A 24,240-nucleotide genomic window follows, 5' to 3' on the forward strand; every position below is an offset into this window, starting at 1 on the left:
TTTTCCCATGGAATCTGTACATGAACAGGTGCCAGCACTCAACATGACTATTAACCCCTTCACGACATGTGCCGTACTAATACTGTGAATGTCGTGTCTCCCTTTTTGATGTGGACTCCTGCGTTGCGCCCACATCTTTCTGGCACATGTCAGCTGTTTAGAGCAGCTGACATGTGCCCGTAACAGCCGTGGGTGGAATCGCGATACACCCATGGCTGTTAACCCATTAAATGCCGCTGTCAAACTCGTCCTGCAAATAAAAAGCCCTCACATGGCCATATTGATGGAAAAATAAAAAAGTTATGGCTTTAGGAAGAAGGGGAGCGAAAATCAGAAACGCCAAAACTAAAAAGGGCTGCGGTGAGAAGGGGTTTTACTGCACTGATGTAATCAGTCAGTAAGATGATTTTACGTTGGTTTATAGATTTACTTACTAGTTGGAGCATGTGATTTCTAACAAGTGACAATGGATTATATTATTTAGAAATTTAAGATTTTGTTATAATTAAGCAGAATCTGTCAGCACCTTTTTGTTATTTAATCTAAGAGCAGCATGATATAGGGGCAGAGAGCTTGATTCCAGGGATGTGTCACTTGCTCAGCAGCTAGCTGTAGTTTCAATACAATCAGTGTTTTATTGGCAGGAAATTATCACTGAAGGACTAGGTGTCACATGCAGGGCAGTCCAGCTAATCTATTTAATCCCACCTCTTTGCTGACAATACACAGTGCATACAGAAAGCTGCCAATCAGGAGTGTGGGATTACACACAGTTCAGCATTCATAGTGCTGCTACATATACAGAAGAGAAACAGGGATTTTATAAAAACATCACCAAGCAGTCAAGTAAGTGATACCTCTCTTGAATCCGGCTTTCTGCCTCAACATCATGATGTTCTCAGATTCCATTGCAAAAACCTCATGACAGATTCCCTATAAATTCCCTTCATGTCACTTACTTTATTAATCATAAGGGATTGTCACATTTTTGTACATATTGAGCAAGTCTCTCCACACCAGGATCCAATCTGATATTATTGGTAGTCAATATTTTGGTTGCAACCTGGCTTCTGGGATTTAAAATTTACGAGGAACCTCACAGCTGATACGCTTTTGGTATGATTTCAGCCATATACAGTATATCGGTCTCTGTACAGTTTTAGGCCTGTTTCACACATCAGTTTTTTACCATCAGTCAAGATCCGCCAATTTTTTTAAAAAACGGATCCGCCGAAAAAGGGGCGGATCTGTTTTTTTCACCCATAGACTTACATTATTGGCGGATCTTGACTGATGGTCGTCCGTCATACCCGTTTTTGTACGGATCCGCCAAGATTTTAGCGGCTCTCGGGCGGATGAAACGGACCATGCAACGTTTTTTTTCGTTGACTGTCTGCTAATTTCACCATTAACTCTTCTGGGAGCCGATAAAATCTCTCTCTACTCACCGCGACATCACCATGTCCGACATCACTGCTCCCGTGAATCTCCGTGCCGTCCCCGCTCCCGCAACATCTCCGTGCCCGACATCACCATCCCCGCTCCCGCGACATCTCTGTGCCCGACATCACCGTCCCCGCTCCCACGACATCTCCGTGCCCACGACCTCACTGCTCCCGTGAGATCTCCGTGCCCGCGACCTCACTGCTCCCGCGAGATCTCAGTGCCCACGACCTCACCGCTCCCGCGACATCACCATGCCCGCTCGACATGCAGATGCCCGCTCTCTTCTTTCGGCTCCCGGATACCGCTACATCGCCAGTATGAGGTGTTTTTTTTTTTTCCCAGGCGCTGTTCCTTTAATGGCGGATCCCAGCGCACCAACGGAACAGTGGCTCCCGTTGGTGTTTCGTCGCCTGCGGATCCTTTTTCCGCCATTTTGGCGGATTTTAACTGACCTCAAAAACTGATGTGTGAAACAGGCCTTAGAGAAAAACATACTTAGCCGCTGGGCGCCGAGCTGCACCCCGGAGACTAATCGGAAAGACGGTTCACTGGTGGCATCTCACTGTCACAGGTCTCTTCCCATACACGCTCACAAAGAGAGACCTGTCAGTCAAAGGGAGCGGTAGGGAAGAAGGTCCCAGGGACTCGCCTTTCTGACTAACCTCTTGTGCAGCTTAGTCACTGGCAGCTTTTATGTATTGTGAGTTTTTGCAGTTTTGCCTTTCACTTACCACTTTTCAAAAGTGTTGAGAGAATTGGGTCTAGTGGGAAAGCTGGCGCCTCCGGTGAATCTGCCAGATTTACCATAACTAACACCAGAAATTAGGCTCAAATCTTTGCTTGCTGATAACAGGTCTAGATTTGTTTTTCTGGCATACAGAGCGCAAAAAGATGTGCAAAGATTATTAGGAAGCATGGAGCTCTTAATAAATTTGCCACATTGTTCGCCACCACACTTTCGGTTAATATTAGCACATGAAATGCCTGTCTTTTAAAATGCCCTCAATACATGCATTTAAGACCACACCATAAAACCCATGCATGGCTAAAATAAGTTGTAAAGAATACCAAACTTTACAAAGATGGAAAATATTGGAGTTTACTGTAATTATGTCAGTCAAAAGAAGTAACGTATAAAACGTTCATAAATATGGAGCAATTTGCATATTTTTTGCCATTTTGCTAATAAATAGATGAAAATAAATGTAAATAATTGCTGCTTAAGGACAATTTCAAATGAGGGTATGAAAAATTGTCCGAGTTTCATCCAGAAAACTTGGATGATTTTCATCTGTTATTACATTCATGTGCCATGTTTTACATCTCTGTGGCATTCATTTGTCCATGTGATTTTATACATAACAGTTTAAAATATAAATACCATTTCCTAGGTTAATAATGGCAATGTATCCCTATAAATTATATGCTATACACTCACAGTGTCTGACTGGGGCACCAAGCGTCCACCAGTAACCAACTCCAGAAAACCCACTTTTCAGCTACATGTAAATGTTACATTATCTTCAATCACAAATTTATATAACCAAGAACTGGGCAGATGGATAAATGAATAAGATGCCGCCTCTGTCTGCACATAGTGATTCAAGTATATTGTGCCAAGTACTGCTCATATAAGAGGGTGGTGACCCCCTGCTGATCAGGGGCCCATCGGAGGATTCTCCTGTTCTCCAGAGGGCCAGTCCAAGCCTGTATACAGATACTCCATATGGGATCCTATTTTTTTCCAAACCCATAGACTTGAAGGACAAGTCTCATCCTAAACTCCAAAGAGAATAATGCACGCTGCGATTTTCTCACACAGATACTGAGTCCATGTAAAAACAGTTATCTGAAGAGCTCTATTGAACAAATTGGTCAGTGTGCTGTCCGATTTGTACTCGAACATCACACATCCGCTCATCTAAAAGAGTCCTAATAACAAAAGAGTTGATTCCTCCCCATTATCTTTAGCATCTCTTGATGTTTGGCTTCAGGCCACCTGGTTGGACCGTAACTCACCTGCCATTGTGCGCAGTTTAAACACGTCTGCAGGATGGGTGATGGGATGTTCAGTGTCTTGCACGTAGCTCACCTCTTTGTCAACAGCCATCTTCAGTTCAGGATGTAGCAGATGCATAACTTGTGCAGCACCAGATCTTTGAGAAATGACTTGTATGGAAGAAAAAGAGGAACAGATGAACTACGAACAACCAAACATTTATCTCCACTTCCTTTCCTTAAAATGACACGGGGAAGGTCAAACAACAGAGTGCTGCTCAGAGATATTCCCCAGAACAAAGGCTCTTGGCAACAGGAATAGTCATTTTCTTGTCTTCAACGACTACTAAGGAAATATCAGCCTTGCCTAAACTGGACAAGAAATACAAGATATGGGAAATAGAGGAAATTCTCATTTAAGGTCTTTGTTGTCTGAAAGCAATAATTTCACAAATATTATATGTATAACACCTTGCAAAAATACATATAATATACACAGTCGATGCTGTGCTACACATAGTAAAGTATTGACCCACTTCAGGGGTTTCTATGACATGGCTGTAGGCTAAGGGGAATAGGTCAGTAGGATCAATCATCCTCAGACGTGTATATACAAGTGCTTCTCGGAAAATGAGAATATCATCAAAATCTTAATTTATTTCAGTTCTTCCATACAAAAAGTGAAACTCATATATTATATAGAGTCATTACAGAGTGATCTATTTCAAGTGTTTATTTCTGATGATTATGGCTTACAGCCAATGAAAACCCAAAAGTCATTATCTCAGTAAATTAGAATACTTTATAACATCAGCTTGAAAATTTATTTTAAAATCCAAAATGTTGGCCTACTGAAATGTATGTTCAGTAAATGCACTCAATACTTGGTCGGGGCTCCTTTTGCATCAATGCGGTTCGGCATGGAGGCGATCAGCCTGAGGCACTGCTGAGGTGTTATGGAAACCCAGATTTAGTGAGGAGCACTTGTATATATGTGCGCCATAGAAAGATGAATAAAGTGATACCTGCGATCCAAGGTCTTATTCCAGGTAAAGCCATGTTTCTCTTACATGTAAATGAGCTGTTAGGAATTATGGTCTGGACACTCATCTGCGTGAGAATCTGCCTCCAGAGATCATTACAAATGAAAAGGACCAATGTGAGACAGGTAACTAGAACAGAACAGTAGAACTGAAATTTGTCTCTTTACAAACACATTTGCTGCAGTCACAGCTTTGCCGTATTGCAACGATAGTGCCTGCCTGTGAGATGGAAGCTGATATCTGCAGCACTGAGAGCAACCTGCAGATGTGACAGGTAGAATCACACACATAAACCTCACTTTCCTTTCTTACAGTGGGTTCGGAAAGTATTCAGACCCCTTTAAATTTTTCACTCTTTGTTTCATAGCAGCCTTTTGGTAAATTCTAAAAAGTTCATTTTTTTCTCATTAATGTACACTCTGCACCCCATCTTGACTGAAAAAAAAACAGAAATGTAGAAATTTTTTGCAAAATTTATTAAAAAAGAAAAATTGAAATACCACATGGTCATAAGTATTCAGACCCTTTGCTCAGTATTGAGTAGAAGCACCCTTTAGAGCTAGCACAGCCATGAGTCTTCTTGGGAATGATGCAACAAGTTTTTTACACTTGGATTTGGGGATCCTCTGCCATTCTTCCTTGTAGATCCTCACCAGTTCCATCAGGTTGGACTGTGAACGTTGGTGGACAGCCATTTTCAGGTCTCTCCAGAGATGCTCAAATGGGTTTAGGTCAGGGCTCTAGCTGGGCCAGTCAAGAATGGTCACAGAGTTGTTCTAAATCCATTCCGTTGTTATTTTAGCTGTGGGGTTAGGGTCATTGTCTTGTTGGAAGGTGAACCTTCAGCCAAGTCTGAGATCCAGAGCACTCTGGGAGAGGTTTTCATCCAGGATATCTCTGTACTTGGCCACATTCATGTTTCCTTCAATTGCAACAAGTTGTCCTGTACCTGCAGTTAAAAAACACACCCATAGCATGATGCTACCACCACCATGTTTCACTGTTGGGATTGTATTGGGCAGGTGATGAGCAGTGCCGGTTTTCTCCACCCATACCGCTTAGAGTTATCACCAAAATGTTCTATCTTCATCTCGTCAGACCAGAGAATCTTATTTCTCATAGTCTGGGAGTCCTTCATGTGTTTTTTAGCAAAATCTATGTGGGATTTCATGTCTTGCACTGAGGAGAGGCTTCCATCAGGCTACTCTGTCATAAAGACCCGACTAGTGGAGGGCAGCAGTGATAGTTGACTTTGTGAAACTTTCACCCATCTCTCTACTGCATCTGTGGAGCTCAGCCACAGTGATCTTGGGGTTCTTCTTTACCTCTCTCACCAAGGCTCTTATCCCACAATTGCTCAGTTTAGCTGGGCGGCCAGGTCTAGGAAGACTTCTGATGGTCCCAAACTTCTTCCATTTAAGGATTATGGAGGCCACTGTGCTCTTAGGAACCTTGAGTACTGCAGAAATTCATTTGTAACCTTGGCCAGATGTGTGCCTTGCCACAATTCTGAGCTCCTTGGCCAATTCCTTTGACCCCATGATTCTCATTTGGTCTGACATGCACTGTGAGCTGTGATGTCTTATATAGACAGGTTTGTGCCTTTACAAATCAAGTCCTATCAATATAATTAAACACAGCTGGACTCCAATGAAGCAGTAGAACCATCTCAAGGAGGATCACAGGAAATGGACAGCATGTGACTTAAACATGAGTGTCTGAGCAAAGGGTCTGAATACTTACGACCATGTGATATTTCAGTTTTTCTTTTTTTTTTTAAATCAAATAGTTTTTATTGAAGAAAATAAGAAGGATAGCAATACATACATAGGCATGTATAAATATATCAGCAATATTAATTTTCTTACATTTTTAGTAATGCAAGAAAATCCCCCCTTAGAAACTAAGAAAACCCTCCCCTAACCCCCCCCTCGTCACGCTTACACTATCCTTGTCCATATAATACAATGTCACACACATTTCAATAACCCTAATATCCTGTCTTTGATGAGTTCTAGAGAGACTTACCCACGAAAGTCCAACCAACCCCCCCATATATCCTCCTAGCGATTCATTTTGCCTCTCTTCATATACATACTCCGCTCCATAAGTATCACAAAACTGACTCTGTTCACAAATTCCTTTCTAGTAGGAGGATCTTGTTAGGGACAGCGGAACGCACTAAATATTAAATAATAGCAAGTGCGTTCGCTGCCCGGGGTCCACCGTGCAGTAGGTGTTAAAACCGCTGCTAGACAATGGCAGACGTGCTATATGGCGGTATAGCACACGCGGGTTATACGTCACCCGATGTGCGCTGGACGTACTCTGCTGATTCACAGAGTCGCCTGAGGCATGAACATAAATACCGAGCCTGTTGACCTCACAGGACTCAGCGAAGTGCACGCACGGTAAGTGGTCACAGGACTAAGCCCAAGACTCAGGGCGATGTCCGTCTAGACTTACCGTGCGTGCTGCATCACTACCGCGGACGCCAACTAGTGCTACTACAGCAGCACGGCGATTGACCCAGCCGCAATGCGACAGTGCCCAGGAGGGGCGCACTGTCGGACGCTAGCACTGTGGAGGATGTGCCGTGTGGCCAGTAACTTGCCACTGACTGGAGCTGACTCTATAACTAGATCCCTAAACGCACTCGTAATATCAGAGGGAGGGGAATCTTAATGAGTCATTCGCAGTCCATACATCCATCACCATACACACAGTAGCAATTAGAGTCTATACTAGCACATGGCCGAGCAGCCATGCGGGCCTTTTATAGCCGTGCGCTTCCGGGACCTTCCAGATCTCTGAGAGGGACTAATCAGATCAGGAGAAGGACCTGAGCACATGACTCTCGATCTACAATGGGAGATCGTCTCGCGAGCATGCCCAGTATCGCGACGAGAGGACTTAGCCTCTGGAATGGCCTGCTGCAGGACAGCCTGCGCTGCTATTGCTCACCCAGAGGTGGCAGCGACAACCAGTCCTACAGAGCTGGTCTGAGCAGAGCGTCTGGGATGCCGAGATTGCTGTGCGGGCTCCTGAGCGGTCGGTGGAGAATGGGAGACCGCTGGATGCAAGGCTCTGGATTCCCGCTGTGCAGCTGCGGGAACCTGACGCCTAACAGATCTTCATCCAACAATGTAATGTAATAGTCTTCCTTGCAACATGTAGCATTTATAAATTTGCAAACATTTCTAATTTTTTCAGTCAAGATGGGGTGCAGAGTGTACATTAATGAGAAAAAAAATGAATTTTTTTGAATTTACCACATGGCTGCAATGAAACAAAGAGTGAAAAATTTAAAGGGGTCTGAATACTTTTTGTACCGATTGTAAATATTCAGGCTTCATTAACATTTTGGATTGACTGCAAGCACTGTAGTTGTTCAATAATAAAAATTACCTATTAATTGCGCACACAGTGTAGTGTAGCTTTGTATTACGGTAATAGGTGTCTAACGGGTAAGTGTTTTTCTTGTGGAGAGTGACATGCCAGCTCTGGCATGTCAAGTTAATGAGGCTTATTCACCATGCAATGCTCCTCTGGGAAATTTAATATGCAAATTGCCTCTTTAGAGAGAAAGAGGATTTGAACTCTATAGCGCCACCTGTTGGAAGTAGCAACCCTTTAACGAGTCTTGCAATATGACTTAGAATAGAAGCCAAATCAGTATCTCAGTTTGCAGACACGGTGTTTAGGGCTATTGGCTCTCGTCAGTGCAAAGTATTAGAACTGGTTTCGCTAGGTGAGAGGCTCTGGACTGAGGTTGAAACACTGTGTCTGCAAATTGAGATACTGATTTGGCTTTTATCCTAAGTCATATTGCAAGACTCGGTAAAGGGTCGATAGTGACTTGTAGGATCTCTACTACCAACAGGTGGCGCTAATGTGGCGCCCCCAGGAGTATGGCCACCACAGTGGCTTTGCCTTCCTCCAGGGAGTGTAATGCCAGGCTTGGAAGCAGTGAAGGGTCTCTCTCGCAGTTAACCTATACATGCAACACAGTTCCACTCCAGGCTAGCAGGGGGGACTCTGAACCGGAATTGAGGGGAGGAGTGCTCTCTGAGGGCCAGGAGGAAGGAGTGGTCAGTTAGTGTGAGGAGGTCCACGTGTGCAGACATGTGGAGAGAAGCTGGAGGTTGAGCTGAGGAAAGAGAGCTCCCTCCCAGTGAGCGCGCATGAACTGGAGCCTGGTCTCCACAGTTGTACGGATACTAATGGTCCTGCAACAGACACCAGAGGAGTAGGAGGCTGTAAATGCCCTACCCCCATCTAAGACTCGGAGGCACAACAGCACGGGGTGAGCCAAGAGAGGAATAGTGGCTACAGCTGTCTGCCATATGAGGAGTGCTAGTAGATGAGAATTAGGAGGAACTTCAGTGTAACTCAGTACTAGGAGTACTTCACCCAAATAAGCGCTAAGAAGGAGACTGCACAGCCCATCTGCTGAGAGTGAATCCCTGAGCTGCTTCCAGGCTAGCCTGCTCCGGTACCATCTGTAATCAGGACCCTGGACTGCATTTATCAAGTAAAGGTACAGAAATTGCACCCCGCTGTGTCTTTGTCTGCTTCCAACCCTTCCGGCACTGCTACATCCCCATGCCAACCACATCTACACTGCCCTGGGACTACAGCTTCACCTGTGGGGAGCTTGTACATCTTTGCTGCACCATATCATCAGTCCCAGTGGATCTGCATGTAGCGTTGGCTTAACATCTCACTTGCCGAACACCACAGGTGGCGTCACGAACTATTCAATTAACTACATTCCACCATTCAATTTCCCCTAATACTTGGGCGCCCAGGGCCACGGACCGGGTCACTGCTGCTGTGACACATCCCGTTGACACCGGCCCGGTACCGAGTACCCCACAGCCCTGGGAGGTCGACCCAACTATAGAGTTCACTCCTTTTTCTCTCTGAAGAGGCAATTTGCATATTATACGGTAATACACATTTTCATATCATACAGGATCTGTTTGACAAATGGTCACCACAATGGCTGACATTTCCTGCAGTATTTGTCACCACCCAGTGTGGGCACAAGATAAATCAGAATAGCTGAATAGTAGCTATGAAGAGTATCCAAAGTTTGGACAAGATTACAGATAAATGACATGCATATGTTCAATTATTTAAGGTGGAAATATAAGCACTGACACACTGTAGCTGGGATATCTACTACTAAACTCACTGCCAATACTGAGCATACACAGGCTTGGACTGGCCCACTGCAGAACAGGAGAATCCTCCGGTGGGCCCCTGAGCAGGAGTGGGCCACCACACTCTTATATGAGCAGTACTTGGCACAATATACATGAATCACTATATGCAGACAAATGAGGCATCTTATCAATTTAACAATCTGCCCAGCTCATTGTTATATAAATTTGTGATTGAGGATAAAGTCACATTTGTTTGTAGTTGAAAAGTAGGGCCCTGGAGATGGTTACTGGTGGGCCCTTGGCACCTTAGTCCGACACTGAACGTACATAACGCTTGATTCTCACATAGAACATTTACAAGCCAACCATTGCGTTCATGCCTATTCCTAAATTAGCCACAGCCATACGGAGTGTGAAAACGGATACTCTGCCCTTCTCTCCAGCTGGTGATATTACATTTTCACAATTCTCTATTGAACTATTAAATGGGAAATTCTATTCCAAAAAGAATTTACAGAACAAGCAAACAAACAGCAGATATCAGCCAGGTCTGTGTGTTGAGTGTGAGAACAGAGCCGCTGTGTACGGTGTTCCCAGTCTGCAAACACAGTCCCTGCATGTGGAGCCAGGGACACAAAGCAAGAGGCGCAGAACAGAAGCCGAAAGGGACAAGCTGGGCCTTTGTTAACATTGTACTCAGCACCTTTAGAAATCTAACTGTACATTGGATTGGGCCCAGCCCCACTGGAGACACTCAGAGTAGGTGCAGCTTGTGCCCCACTGACATTGGGGATAGTCCCTGAGGGTAGTGAAGTCAGCAGCTGCGTGAAGCTACTCCTCGCCGCCACACAATGCTTGGCTCAAACACACTGGTAAGTTCTCCAGGAGGCAAACCGACAGCAATGCTGTGTGATCAGATTGCCTGGCCATAACTGTGACCATATGATGTCTTTTTGTGCTTTTGTCTATTATCAGAAGCCATGTGCTGCTAATCAGATGGATAATTTGGTATGTCATTGATGATACGTGCATGTAGTAATGTACTGTATGTTGCACCTCTAGCCTTGTGTATGAGCAGATGCCATGTAGCAGTAGATGCTGTGTATGTAGATAGTGAAAAGAAACATATCTAGTTATTTATATGCTTCTTTTTTGCTATAACCTTTTTGCCAGGTAAAATTGAAAAATTCACTTTTCATTTTTCTTCTTTAATGAAAATGATATTACCGTATATTCCTGAACACTAAATTAAGCTGTTATGTACTGAACCCCTTCACGACCTTGGGATTTTCCGTTTTTTGCTCCCCATAACTTTTTTATTTTTCTGTCAATATGGCCATTTGAGAGTTTGTTTTTTTGTGGGACAAGTTGTACTTGTGAAAGACACAATTGATTTTACCGTATAGTATACTGGAAAACGAGAAAAAAAATTCCAAGTGAGGTGAAATAGTAAAAAATAAGTGCAAGTCCACAATTGGTTTTTTTTTATACCATGTTGGCTAAATATTAAAACTGACCTGCCATTATGGTTCTCCAGGTCATAGAAGAGCAAGAAAAAAGATCATGCCCATATATAAAGGAGCACCTCAATTGTATATATAAGGAATAATGACACTTTATTAGACAATATTACAAAAAGCAAAAAAGCACACAAAGCTTATTAAAAACATTTAAAATACAAAAAGGACCTACAATGAGTCATGGCTTATTATAGAAGCAATGACTTACCACCCCTACTAAATAGCAAAAAGGGAGCATCATCCGTTCCGGGTGAAAAATAGCTTTATTTTGCCAATCAGAGATACAACGTTTCGACCAAAAAGGTATTTATCAAGCATAACAAATGGCAGAAGGAGCGACCATATATAGTGTGGATAAACCAATCACCATCATGGAACCGCCCCTAAATCACAGTGCATACATAACATTTACAAACAAAACATCAAGTGCATATAAAAGATAATATAATGTCCAAAACACAATATACAGTCATACAAATCTGAGAAATCACATCGTTTCAAAACAACAGATATATTTAAACAAAGGCATTGAAGCGATCTACCAATCAACACATGGCATAGTCGTTGTTATGGTGATATCCCACCAATCCCCAATGTCCTAGCATGGCCCACCTATTCCTACCAATAGAAGCGCCATATCACATTAGCGCCAAAATTGTGGCCAATCATTGCATACATTCCAGCACAGACTGCAAGATAGCAGACGTAGGTATCTGTATAAGAGCTAACCAATAGCTGGCGGTGGCGCCGCGCAGTCACAGGAAGCGCCAAGATAGGGCGAGATCTCGCGATGCCTCCACGTCAGGAGTATCGCGCAAGCCCTGGCAGTAGGGAGAAAGGTTCCTATCCCACACCATCTTTCTCCCTACTGCCAGGGCCCTGGCTCAGACTCTAGGATCCACACTCACTCTGGTGTGTGAGAATACTTCAGCCCAGGAATGGGTTTGTTATCTTCCCTACAGGAAAGATGTATATCTTTGTACCGTGTTAGCCAGTAGATAGAAAAATATTCAGGATTGAGAGTCCTCAGTAGTTGATACCAGATAATGATAGCCATTAAAAGGTATTATCTTCCCTAGAATTCTGTGCTACTAGTTTCTCTTCTTAGGCTATGTTGAGGGACCTGTATTTAACAGGCTTATTACTTTCTTCTCACATGCCTCTTTGTGTTTCGCTGGGCCCATATGGTACTATTGTTATGCACTTCATAGCCATTTAAGGTTTTTTTGTCATCTTTTGTAAAATCTGTGCGCTATTGGTATTTTTACCTTTTGCCATTGCTGAGACCTGCATTCAACAGGTTAAATTACTCTCTTCTCATACGCCTTTTTTTCTGTGGATCTCTGGGCCCACATGGTATTTCTCATATGCACTTTATAGCCTTATAGTCACAGAAGCATTATCTGATGCTGCTACATATGTATTATATTTATGATGTGCAATACCTTTGACAGTGGCTTTACGTACTTATCTGGTTCTTTGGGAGATTAGTAGGTGTGGTAAGTCATTGCTTCTATAATAAGGCATGACTCATTGTAGGTCCTTTTTGCATTTTAAATGTTTTTAATAAGCTTTGTGTGCTTTTTTGCTTTTTGTAATATTGTCTAATAAAGTGTCATTATTCGTTATATATACAATTGAGGTTCTCCTTTATATATGGGCATGATCTTTTTTCTTCTATGTCATGTTTTTCCCAGGCCCTTAGTGAGCCCTCTTGTTTTGAAATTTATGAGCGGTCCCCTCCACTTCTCCAATACTTATGATTCTCCAGGTCATTACAAGTTTGCAGACACCAACGATTTATAGGTTCTTTTTTATTTAAGTGGTGAAAAAAAATGCAAAGTTTGTAAAAAAAAAAAAAAAAAGGCTTCTTTTTCCCAGACCCATAGCATTTCCATTTTTCAGAATATGGCACTGGTTGAAGGATTGTTTTTGTGCTTCAAGCTGATGTTTTGATTGATACCATTTTGGTGTAAATGCAATGTTTTGTTCGCCCGTTATTACATTTTATTGCAATGCTGCAGAGACTAAAAAAGTGTAATTCTGGCATTTTGAATTTTTTTTCTTGTTATGGGAGTGATTTTATATTTTTTAACAATTTTAAAAACATTTTTTCTACTTTAATACTTGCTTCAATAGTCTCCTTAAGGGCTTATACTCACTGGCGATAAAATCGGATGATTGCAATCCAATTTTAAATCGGCGCCTTGATCATGTGACAGGGGCGCTGATGGTTTGTGAAGCACTTCCAGTGCGATCATGTTACATGTTGAGGTCATATATTGACAGCAGCATTTAACATGTTACCAGCCACGGGTGGATTGTGATTCCACCAGCAGCTGTTAGGGGCACATGACAGCTGATCAGAAAAGATGTGGGCTCAGTGCTGGAGCCCGCATCAAACTGGGATACACGACCTGTGACATACCTATACGTGAATGGGTTAAAATGTGTGGCTGATAGTACATTAGGTACATCTGATAGTGACCTGTTAGCTCTATAATGTATCTGAGATTAAATTTAATACACGCAGACTTTGTTTGTAAGCCATAAAAAACATATTTCATACATGTAAGATGCACATTTAATAGTACGTGATATATTTAGATACTGCTTGTAGTACACGTAATACATGTGAGAGTAGCCTATAGTGTATGCATACATACAGTATATTTGTTAATAGCTTGCAACATAGTCTACTAATATTGAAACTGCAACACTAAAAAGAAAAAATTGCACTGCCATTTCTCAAAATTGTACCAGGAGCTGATTTTCAACACAACGCCATGCCACATGTTGCTTGTTTTTCTGTGAGTAGTCTGTGCAGTCTAAACGTGCTACCATGACCTACAGCGTCTTCGGACTTGTCACTCATCGAGCACATCTGGAATTTCATTGGCAATTGCAAAGGGAGCTGCCAGGAGCGGATCTTGATGATTTGTATGCCCAAGTGCGTTCAGTGTGGCAGAAGATTCCTCAACCATTAGTAACCTCACTGATACATGATAAAGTGTATGAGTGCATAGAAAAGTCTACACACCCCAGTTAAAATGGCATGTTTATGACATGTAAAATAAATCATATCACTAATAATCATTTTAAAACTTTTTCCACTTTTAATGTCACTCATAATCTGTACAAATCCATTAAAAACCAAACTGAAATGTTTTCAGTTGGAAAAATAAATATATAGAGGTTGCATAAATATGCACACCCTTCAACTAATACTTTGTTGATGTACCCTTTAAATTTATGACAGAATTCAATCTCTATGGGAAGGAGTCTATGAGCATGGTTCATCTAGAATTAGCAATCTTTGTCCACTCTTCCTTGCAGTAGCTCCAAATCTGTCTAATTGCAAGGCATCTCCTGTGTACAGCACCCTCTTCAGGTCACCCACAGATTTTACAATTAGGCCAGAGTCACACTGGCGAGGAATACGGGAGAGTGAGAGGCGCTAAAAGCACGCATTAGACACGGACCAATGATTCTCTATGGGGTCACTCGCACCAGCCGTATATTTCTCATCCGTATCCTACGCTCCGTGCCAATCGCAGCATGCTGCGATTGTCAGCGTACTACGCCCGTAGTACGCCAATGCAAGTCTATGGGTGCGCAAAAAATACGCATTACACACGGAACACACGTGTGACCTGCGAGCAATACGCAGGTCTTTTGGCTGGTGAACAGGAAATGGGCCAATCCACCATCAGGAAGCCTAGACATGCAAATGAGCTCAAAAAGCGCTCCAGACATCCAGGAAGTACGCCTCCACGGAGTACAGCAGCAGCATGGCGTCCACATATATTAATGTAGAGATGCTCATTGTGCTGGTGCAGGAGCGTCCCGAAATATGGGACCCACGCGATGCAAACTATGCGAACCGCACAAGAAAGGAGGCGTCATGGAGGCGCATCTGTCGCCAGATGTACCATGACTTTGGTGACAGACCACGTGATGAGCAGCATAAAATTTGTAAGTGCAACCATAAAAATATAATTAACCTTAGCGCGCGCTATAAAATGAATCTACAATCAGCCCCCCCCCTTCCTGTGCATGTACTTTTATTAGCCTCATGAGGCCGTTACTTTAGGATGTGACACGTGGCTTCACACAGCCATAATTAGGGGTTAGGCCACAAGCTCCTCATCCTCCTAGCCACTAAAATTAGTTTCAGGGGAGCTAATGAGACCCTGGGTATCGGCCCAATTACATATGCCACCATGGGTAGAACGCACACCCCAGAAGGCCCCATGCCTAGACTACTGTTTGAAAATGTGACCTCTCAAATATCTGATTTTGACAATCTTTTCTGTCACATTGCAGTGGAAGATGTGATGAAACGGTGGAGAAGCATCCGGGACCAGTACCGCCGGGAACGCCAGCAGCGGTCCAGGAGTGGGGATGCTGGCCATGTAAAGCGCAAATATATATACTATGACCGGCTGAACTTTCTCGCCCCAATTCTGGCTCTGAGACCGTAAGTACATACCTCACACCACATGACACAAAAACACTACACAAATACTTTACAGTGACAAAAATATTGATGTATTTTTGCCTCTGTTCTATTTCATAACAGAACTCAATCCAACCTTACGGATCGAGGAACGGCCTCAGAGGCAGAGCCCATTATAGATCCTGTGAGGTGGCTGGCCCATCTTCTCCCCCTACAAGAAGGATGGCTGAAGAGGAGGCATCACCAGAACACACAATGGCTGCCCTACACAACACACCACCAGGACGGTCTGCTGCTGCAACCTCACCCATCCTGGAAGAGCCGGGCAACTTGAGCAGCAGCCCCACTGCCCAGATCAGGCCCTCCCCACAGGCTGCTCTAGCATCACGGCGAATAAGAAGAAGGCGCCAGGTCACCATTCAAGAGAGCAGGACCAATGTGGACACTGGGGTGCTGAATTACTTGTCCAGAGTCACTACAGATGATGGTGAGGAGGCCTATGCACGTAGCCTCACCCTTTATCTCCGTGCCCTTACCCGTGAGGTCAGGCTCCGTATTAGGGGATGTATTCAGATCCTGCTTGATGCAAGCACCCCCCCCAATACCCCATATGAGGTGTTTGAATTTCTGGAGAGGTGGCAGCTCTCACCAAGAAATTTAATGCGCATGAGACCATCCACACAGATGCTTGCTCAAGCAGGGTCTGAACAGCCCCTAATACGTGGGCCAACACCTCAAGCCCTTCCTCCCCCTACCCATCCTTCTATTCCGCAGCCCCAAATGTCTTCCTCAAGCCAACCCCACCAATATGGCCACTTGTACCCACCCAGTGTTGGAGGCTGGTCCCAACCTGGTTGGGGACGATCTGGCTATCTTGGTGGGTATGAGCCACGGGCCTACCAGAGCCAACAAGAAGCCCCTCACCATCATCATTACTCTGGCCAGTATCACCAACAGGCCCAGGAGGCTGGACAACAACAGCATCATGGGCAACAGTATGGCCCCACACAGGGCGAATTTGCCCACAATGTCCAGCAGCACCCACAAGCTGTTCCTCCCCGTTCCCCTTCCCCTACATATGAGGATTTATGAATCAAAAATGTGGAGATGTCCAGTGACATTTAACTGGTGCTTCTAATCTAGACAAAAAAACAGGTGTTCTCCTTCACCAACATTTAGAACATAATTTAACACTCACATTTTTAAACAATGTTTTCCAAACATATGAAACAATCCATCATGACAGGCAACGCTACCTCACGCCTTTAACACAGATATTACATGTGTGTATAAAAGAGAATATTTAAATGCGCTATACTGTTACATGAAAGGATGAAAATACACTAATCACTTGCTAATGCATAGGAAAGGCGTGCTTGCCTTTAGTTAAGTAGTCAACTTTGTTATTAGCATTCTCTAGTAAACCAATTTGAGGCGACCAGCATTCTCAATATCACGCTCTCTCTATGTCTTAACAAGTGAGTTTTGTATTTTCATCCTTTCCAGTATAGCATGCTTAAATATTGTCTGTTCTACAGACAGGTAATATCTGTGTGAAAGCTGTGAGGTAGCCTTGCCTGTCATGGTGGAATCTTTCTATGATTGGATAACATTATGAGGAAATGTGAGTGTTATCTTATTGACTTTATTTAGGTGATGGAGCTCACCCTTTGTTGCCTAATCAAGGTTAATGTAGGCATGCAGCAATGTTGTTATTGCATAATGTTTGTTGCAGTTTTTTTCTGTAATGTTAATGTTACACCAAGTTAAAGAAGGCACAAAGGGTCATTTTGGCCATTGCCAAATTTGTGTTATGGCAAAATTATGTTTGCCTTTAAGCAAAACAAAAAAAAAAAAAAAGGCAAAACTAAAAATTTGTCTACTCTAGTTAACGTCTCTGTGTGATTTTTCACAATCCCTCACAACATACTAACAGACACCAACCAATGCAAAGAAACAGTCATAGAATCATAAAAAGGCTTGAGTAATATATATTTAGACACACTTTTAAAGAAACAAATTATAACATAGACACAACATTCTCTTGCCAAGAAGTTGCCCCCTCAGGTGAGATAAAGTAATTCGTGAATATATCACGCACTTTGAGGCCAGAGAGCGGTCTACGTTGAGGGATGATAGGTGGTCTCACCCTGCGCACATTGTCCGTCCTACGCACAACACCATCAGAGGAGGAACAATCATGTATCCTGGTGAAGTTATGCAGAACAACACAGGCTTTGACAACTTCATTCACATTTTGCTCACTCAACTGAATGGCAGACTGGAGTACCCGCCATTTGGCACAAAGAATCCCAAAGGAACACTCCACCAGTCGCCTAGCACGTGATAGGCGCAAGTTAAAAATTCTGCACCTGTGGTCAAGGTTGCGCCGGGGATATGGCCTCATGACATTACGTGATAACTGAAAGGCCTCATCTGCCACAAGGACATAAGGGTCTGATTGTTCGGGGGAGCCTGGTAGCTGGCGTGGTGGTGGTAGATCCAACTGGTTGGTGCGTAGCCGCCGACCCATTATGGAAGTATTGAAGACTCTAGAGTCTCCCGTCCTTCCATAGGCCCCAATGTCAACAATTCTAAACTTGTATTGAGGGTCTACCAGAGCCAACAATACAACAGAAAAGTATTGCTTATAATTGAAGAATTGGGAGCCTGAGTTCGGCGGCTTACGCACCCTGATATGTTTGCCATCCAGGGCCCCAATACAATTTGGAAACTGGCAGTCCTCCTCAAAGTCCCTTGAAATCCTTAACTAGTCTTCCACCCTGGGCTCGGGTAGGACCACCTGATGGAGTCTTGTCTAGATTTCTGCACATGTAGACCTCACTATGCCTGAAATGGTTGACTTTCCAATGAGAAACTCATGGTGGAGGGCGGCATAAGACAGGCCAGTGGACAGGAAGCTGTAGAACAACAGAAATAGTACAGGTTAGAATGGCTAAAGTAAAAAAAAATCAGTTACATGCCGACCAAACTTGTTAGGAAATGAGAGAGAACAACACACACATATTTGCTGGCACAATGACTAAGTGATATGCAGGACATATTAGATGTAACATTCTGCTGTGTCAGGTGAAACATATTTTGAGTAAGATGAGGGTATTAAACTTTGTCCAAGAAGGCCAAAAAACATAAATTAACACACACATTATGAACATAGAGAATGTGGTTGTGTAGTACATACCGTATTGTGAGTAGAAGTCGCTCCTCTGCAGATATGGCTTTGCGCATCCTTGTGTCCTGGTAGGTGATCCCAGGGCGCACTGTCTCCAAGAGGCGATCAAATGTGGAAATGCTCATTCGACAGTACTGGTAAAATTTCTCCGGATGCTCCCGCAGAGACGAATAGAGGATGTGAAAATGACCTCTTGTGAGTCGTTGCCGCAAAAGTGGATGTACCCACATGCGTCTCCTCCTCCGCGGATCCACTATCACAGGATATGGTTGGCCAAAGCGCCGTGACAAAAGCCAGGTAATGAGAACCAATACAAAAAGGGTGGGGGAACAAGAGGCGCAATAGTGCCCTATCACTAGTGACACTACGATGTGAGTGGTGTAATGCAGTTCCACTCACCTATTCCAGTTGTGTGACCCACAACTGGCTTGAAGACATAACACAGTATCAGCTGCTGCAGGACCTCCACCGACCACTCCAAAGTGGAAAAACTGCCAGAGAATATGGGAAGCAAGATATGGCACTGTGGCACATCTTGCTTCCCATATTCTCTGGCAGGTAAAGAGAACCTGCTCGGTTGTATTGAATGTCAGACCCTCTGCCATACTGCACAAAGAACACCAACACACCTCATGAAAGCAAGGTGACAAATGTACAGAATGTAGGCAGCAACCTGTTTCTGAGTGTCTAAATAGGGTGCAGGCTAATGATTTAAATTGTTTGCAGGCCTCAAAACCGTTAAATGTCCATTTTGCAAGGCTGCGAGAAAATCTCGCCATACGGATTGCATACAGATTACATACGGATACACACATGCGCAAAATACGTGACCTCACCTTGCTTACGGATGACCTACGGACCACTATTTAGTGGTCATTGATCCGTATTACGCATGTAAAATATGGAGCGTATTTTGCGCAGGTTAGTGTGACTCCAGCCTTAGATTCAAGTCTGGGCTCTGGCTGAGCCATTCCAAAACTCTGATCTTCTACTGGCAAAGCTATTCTTTTGTTGTTTTGGAGAATGATTAGGATAGTCCTGAAAGGAGAAATTCCTCTTCATGTTTGGCTTTTTAACGGAGGGTTGAAGGCTTTGATAAAAAAATTAGCTGATATTTTCTAACTTTTCATAATTCTCTGCATATTGACTAAAGCCCCAGTTCTAGCTGTCAAAAAAACAACCTCAAATCATAATACAACCTCCACCATGCTGTAGTGTGGGTATTGCATTCTTTTAGTGATGCACAGTGTTGGCTTTGTGACAAACATCCCTTTTGGAATTATGGGCGAAAAGTTCAACCTTAGTCTCATTAGAACGTAACATGTTTTTCGACATGTTTTTGATAGACTTGATGTATGGTTTGACAAAATGTAGTTGGGTTTGGATGTTTTTCTTCGTAAGAGGAGGCTTCCATTTTGCCACCCAACCCAACAGGCCAGATATAGGAAGAACACGGGATATTGTTGTCACATGTAATACACAACCAGTATTTGCCAAAAAAATCCTGGAGGTTCTTTAATGTTGGTGTAGTCATCTTGGCAGTCTCCCAGACCAATTTTCTTTTTATATTTTCAGCAATTTTTCAGGCATGTCCAGTTCTAGTTAATGTCACTGCTGTGGTACACCAAACAAAATAATGACGAAAAAAATAACTTAATATTTGTCAGATAAAACCTAGGTATTATATAAAGCGAAAAAAATGCTTTAAACATGTCCGAGGTAACAATTAAAAGGTATATATGTTTATTATAGATTTTATATAAAAACATTAATAAAAAGTCAGACAAAATACAACAGGTACAGAAAAAAGAAAGGTGGGTACACCCAAAAATAGTAAAAAAAAATCCTGGTAGAACCTCTAACACACAGTATGTTATATGTGTATATATGTATGGCAAGTGTCTGTTAATACAGGCACTAATGATAATCAATTATCACGTTTATATGTGTATATATAAATGTTTTCAATGTAAGTACAGTATTAGTCCGATATGCACATCATCATAACTATCACAATTGCGTTAGGGAAATAACCTCCAAATATGGACAGGCATAGTGTTAGGAACGTTGGAACGCACTAAATAAAAATACTAAAGTGCGTTCGCCGCTCGGGGTCCACAGTGCAGTAGGTGATATAACCGCTGCTAAGTGGTGGCAGGAGCAATATGGCGGTATTGCTCACAGGGTTAAACGTCACCCAGGTGTGCAGAGCAATCTCTGTTAAGTCACAGAGATGCCAAATAAACATAAATACAAAGACTGAACCTGTTGAGGTCACAGTACTCAGTATAAATACACACACGGTAACTGGTCACAGGAGTAGCCCAAGACAGCGGCACTATGTTCGTCTAGACCTACTGTGTGTGCGGCGTCGCAGCTGCGGATGCTAAGGAGGCTGCTACTGCAGCGCGGCGTGGACACTGCCACTAAACGACAAAGCTATGACGCAAGCGCAATGTCGGACGCTAGCAGCTGTGGATGTTGCAGCAGAGGAGCGCTGGCGCTGATTCTAACTCAGTCCCTGACCACATATGTAATATCAGAGGGAAGGGGTTTTATAATGAGTCATTCACCAGAATCATACACCCGTCCTCATACACACCGCAGCAAGTAAGTCTATACTAGCACATGGCGGAACAGCCATGCGCGCCTTTTATATCAGCCGGGACCTTCTGCAAGCCTCCAGATCTCTGAGATGGACCAATGAGATCTGGAGCAGGACCTGAGCACATGACTCCTGAGCTCCAATGGGAGATCGTCCCATGAGCATGCTCAGTAGGAGTGCAGAAGGACTTAGCCTGAGGAGAGATTTGCTGCAAGTCAATCTCCTCTGCAATAGGTAAACAGCAGGAGACTGCAGAATGTGAGGGTCTGGATCCCTGCAGAGTAAACGCAGAAATCCGATGCCTAACATTACCCCCCCCTCCTAGGGCCCCGTCCTCCCTGAGCCTTCTGATCCACTAACTTGTGCCCATCAGAGATATAGGCCTCAGACTCGTCCGAAGGCAAGTCTGATGTCCCGGTAGGTGACAGAGAAAGCCGAGACAAGTGGAAGGCGTCAGGGGCGACAAGATCGCCAGGTCTGAGAAGGGACCCGTGGGAGACAACGGGAGCAGAAGTGAAAGTGGAACACCACCGTGTGTCAGCAGGCGTCTCCACCTTTCATTTAGAGAGGCTATTCCGAGCACAAAAGGCGCAGGCCCAAATATATTTTTTAACATCCTGAGCCCTGTGCGGCCACCAGTAAGACCCTGCCAGTAGTTTTGTGGTCTGCATATAACACAGTGACCACCCTTCCTGGACGCGTGTGCCCAGGCGAGCACCTTCGGCCGAAGGTGGGGAGGAACAAGGGTCTTGCCCGGCGGCACAGAATTCGGCCGTTGTGGGGCACTGTTGTTCTGAGACACAGCGTGTTGACAATGATAACCGCAACTGGAGTCTTGTGCCAGACGCGCCTGGAGAATGCGAGACACCTCCATGGTCTCTGGGGTGGAACCTCTGGTTCGGGTAGTTCCAGAGGCTCAAAAAATTGGGAGCCGAGGTAACCTTCCATTTGGATTGAGCACACTCCATACCGCGCTTCAAAAAACGGAGGTCAATGCGGGTGGAAATGGCAATCAGCTCTTCCAAACTTGCAGGAACCTCTCTGATAGAGAGAGCATCTTTAACATGCTCCGCCAAACCTCTCCAAAACACAGGGATGAGTGCTTTATCGGACCACTCCAGCTCGGAAGCCAATGTCCGAAAACAGACGGCATACTGACTATCCGAGAGAGAACCCTGAGTCAACGCAAGAAGCTGAAGAGGTGTTGTGCGTGACCCGTGGACCGAGGAAGACTTGCTTAATAGCTGTTAGAAAGTGAGCAGCAGTCCGAACCTCTGGGTCACCACGCTCCCATAATGGCGTAGCCCACTCCAACGCCTTGCCCGACAGAAGGGAAACAATAAACCCCACCTTGGTCCATTTTGTAGGGAATCGCGCAGCCAGTAGCTCCAGCTGAATAGAGCACTGACTGATGAAACCCCTACAGGAGGCGCCATCGCCAGAAAATTTATCGGGCAACGGGAGGTGGGTAACTGTCGGCGCGAGGGAGGACGTGGACATACGGGCAAATGCGTCTGTGATTGCCTTTACAGCAGCTTCGGTGGATTGTGCAGCTGAGAGAGCCCTCTCAAGAGTGGCCAACCGGCCCTCATGCTGCCGAATACACTGTAACAGTTGCTGCTGTTCTACCATCATTAGCCAGACCCTGGCGCTAGTATAATGTTAGGAACGGCAGAATGCACTAAATAAAAATTATAATAAAGTGCGTTTGCCGCTCGGGGTCCACCGTGCAGTAGGTGATATAACCGCTGCTAAGTGGTGGCAGGAGCAATATGGCGGTAATGCGCACAGGGTTAAACATCACCTAGGTGCGCAGAGCAATCTCTGTTAAGTCACAGAGATGCCAAATAAACAAAAATACAATGACTGAGCCTGTTGAGGTCACAGTACTCAGTATAAATACACACACGGTATCCGGTCACAGGAGTAGCCCAAGACGGCGGCACTACGTCCGTCTAGACCTACCGTGTGTGTGGCGTCGCAGCTGCGGACGCTAAGGAGAGCTGCTACTGCAGCGCTGTGTGGACACTGCCACTAAACGACAAAGCTATGACGCAAGCGCAATGTCGGACCTAGCAGCTGTGGATGTTGCAGCAGAGGAGCGCTGGCGCTGATTCCAACTCAGTCCCTGACCACATACGTAATATCAGAGGAAAGGGGTTTTATAATGAGTTATTCACCAGAATCCTACATCCGTCCTCATACACACAGCAGCAAGTAAGTCTATTCTAGCGCATGGTGGAACAGCCATGCGCGCCTTTTATAGCAGCCGGGACCTTCTGCAAGCCTCCAGATCTCTGAGATGGACCAATGAGATCTGGAGCAGGACCTGAGCACATGACTCCTGAGCTCCAATGGGAGATTGTCCCATGAGCATGCTCAGTAGGAGGGCAGAAGGACTTAGCCTCAGGAGAGATTTGCTGCAAGGCAATCTCCTCTGCAATCTCCTCTGCAGTAGGTAAACAGCAGGAGACTGCAGAATGTGAGGGTCTGGATCCCTGAGGAGTAAACGCAGAAATCCGACACCTAACACATAGAGCGTAACATAATAAATATTGCACAGTGCCCTATAATATAGCAGCGTCATTGCAAATATACATATAATGTACCAAAGGTAAGGAACAATGCAGCACAATCAAAGGCCTGTAATGTGGCATAAGAACAAAGGGAGGCATGATTACCTGGGACTAGTAGACGGGGACCGACCACACCCGACGCGCGTTTCGTATGTATATTTGTAACTACTCTGCTATATTATAGGGCATTGTGCAATATTTATTATGTTACGCTCTATGCCTGTCTATA

The 24,240-nt window shown here is 44.2% G+C and overlaps 1 protein-coding gene across 2 annotated transcripts in view; it reads left to right on the plus strand.

Moving 5' to 3' along the window:
- Positions 1-10,268: 10,268 nt before the first annotated feature.
- IL17B (interleukin 17B) overlaps positions 10,269-24,240 on the plus strand; it is a 34,865-nt gene continuing 20,893 nt past the window's right edge. Inside the window, exons 1-2 of one of the 2 annotated variants that reach the window (XM_073575199.1) lie at positions 10,269-10,530; positions 10,634-10,666. In XM_073575199.1, the coding sequence (XP_073431300.1) occupies positions 10,510-10,530; positions 10,634-10,666 (54 nt within the window). In that variant the 5' untranslated portion in view covers positions 10,269-10,509. The remainder of the gene's footprint in view (positions 10,531-10,633; positions 10,667-24,240) is intronic. The other variant, XM_073575200.1, reaches the window with a different exon arrangement.

This window comes from Dendrobates tinctorius, unplaced genomic scaffold (assembly GCF_039654945.1).
Source record: "Dendrobates tinctorius isolate UK_male_01 unplaced genomic scaffold, ASM3965494v1 ptg000043l, whole genome shotgun sequence".
In the NCBI taxonomy this organism is placed as follows: Eukaryota; Metazoa; Chordata; class Amphibia; order Anura; family Dendrobatidae; genus Dendrobates; species Dendrobates tinctorius.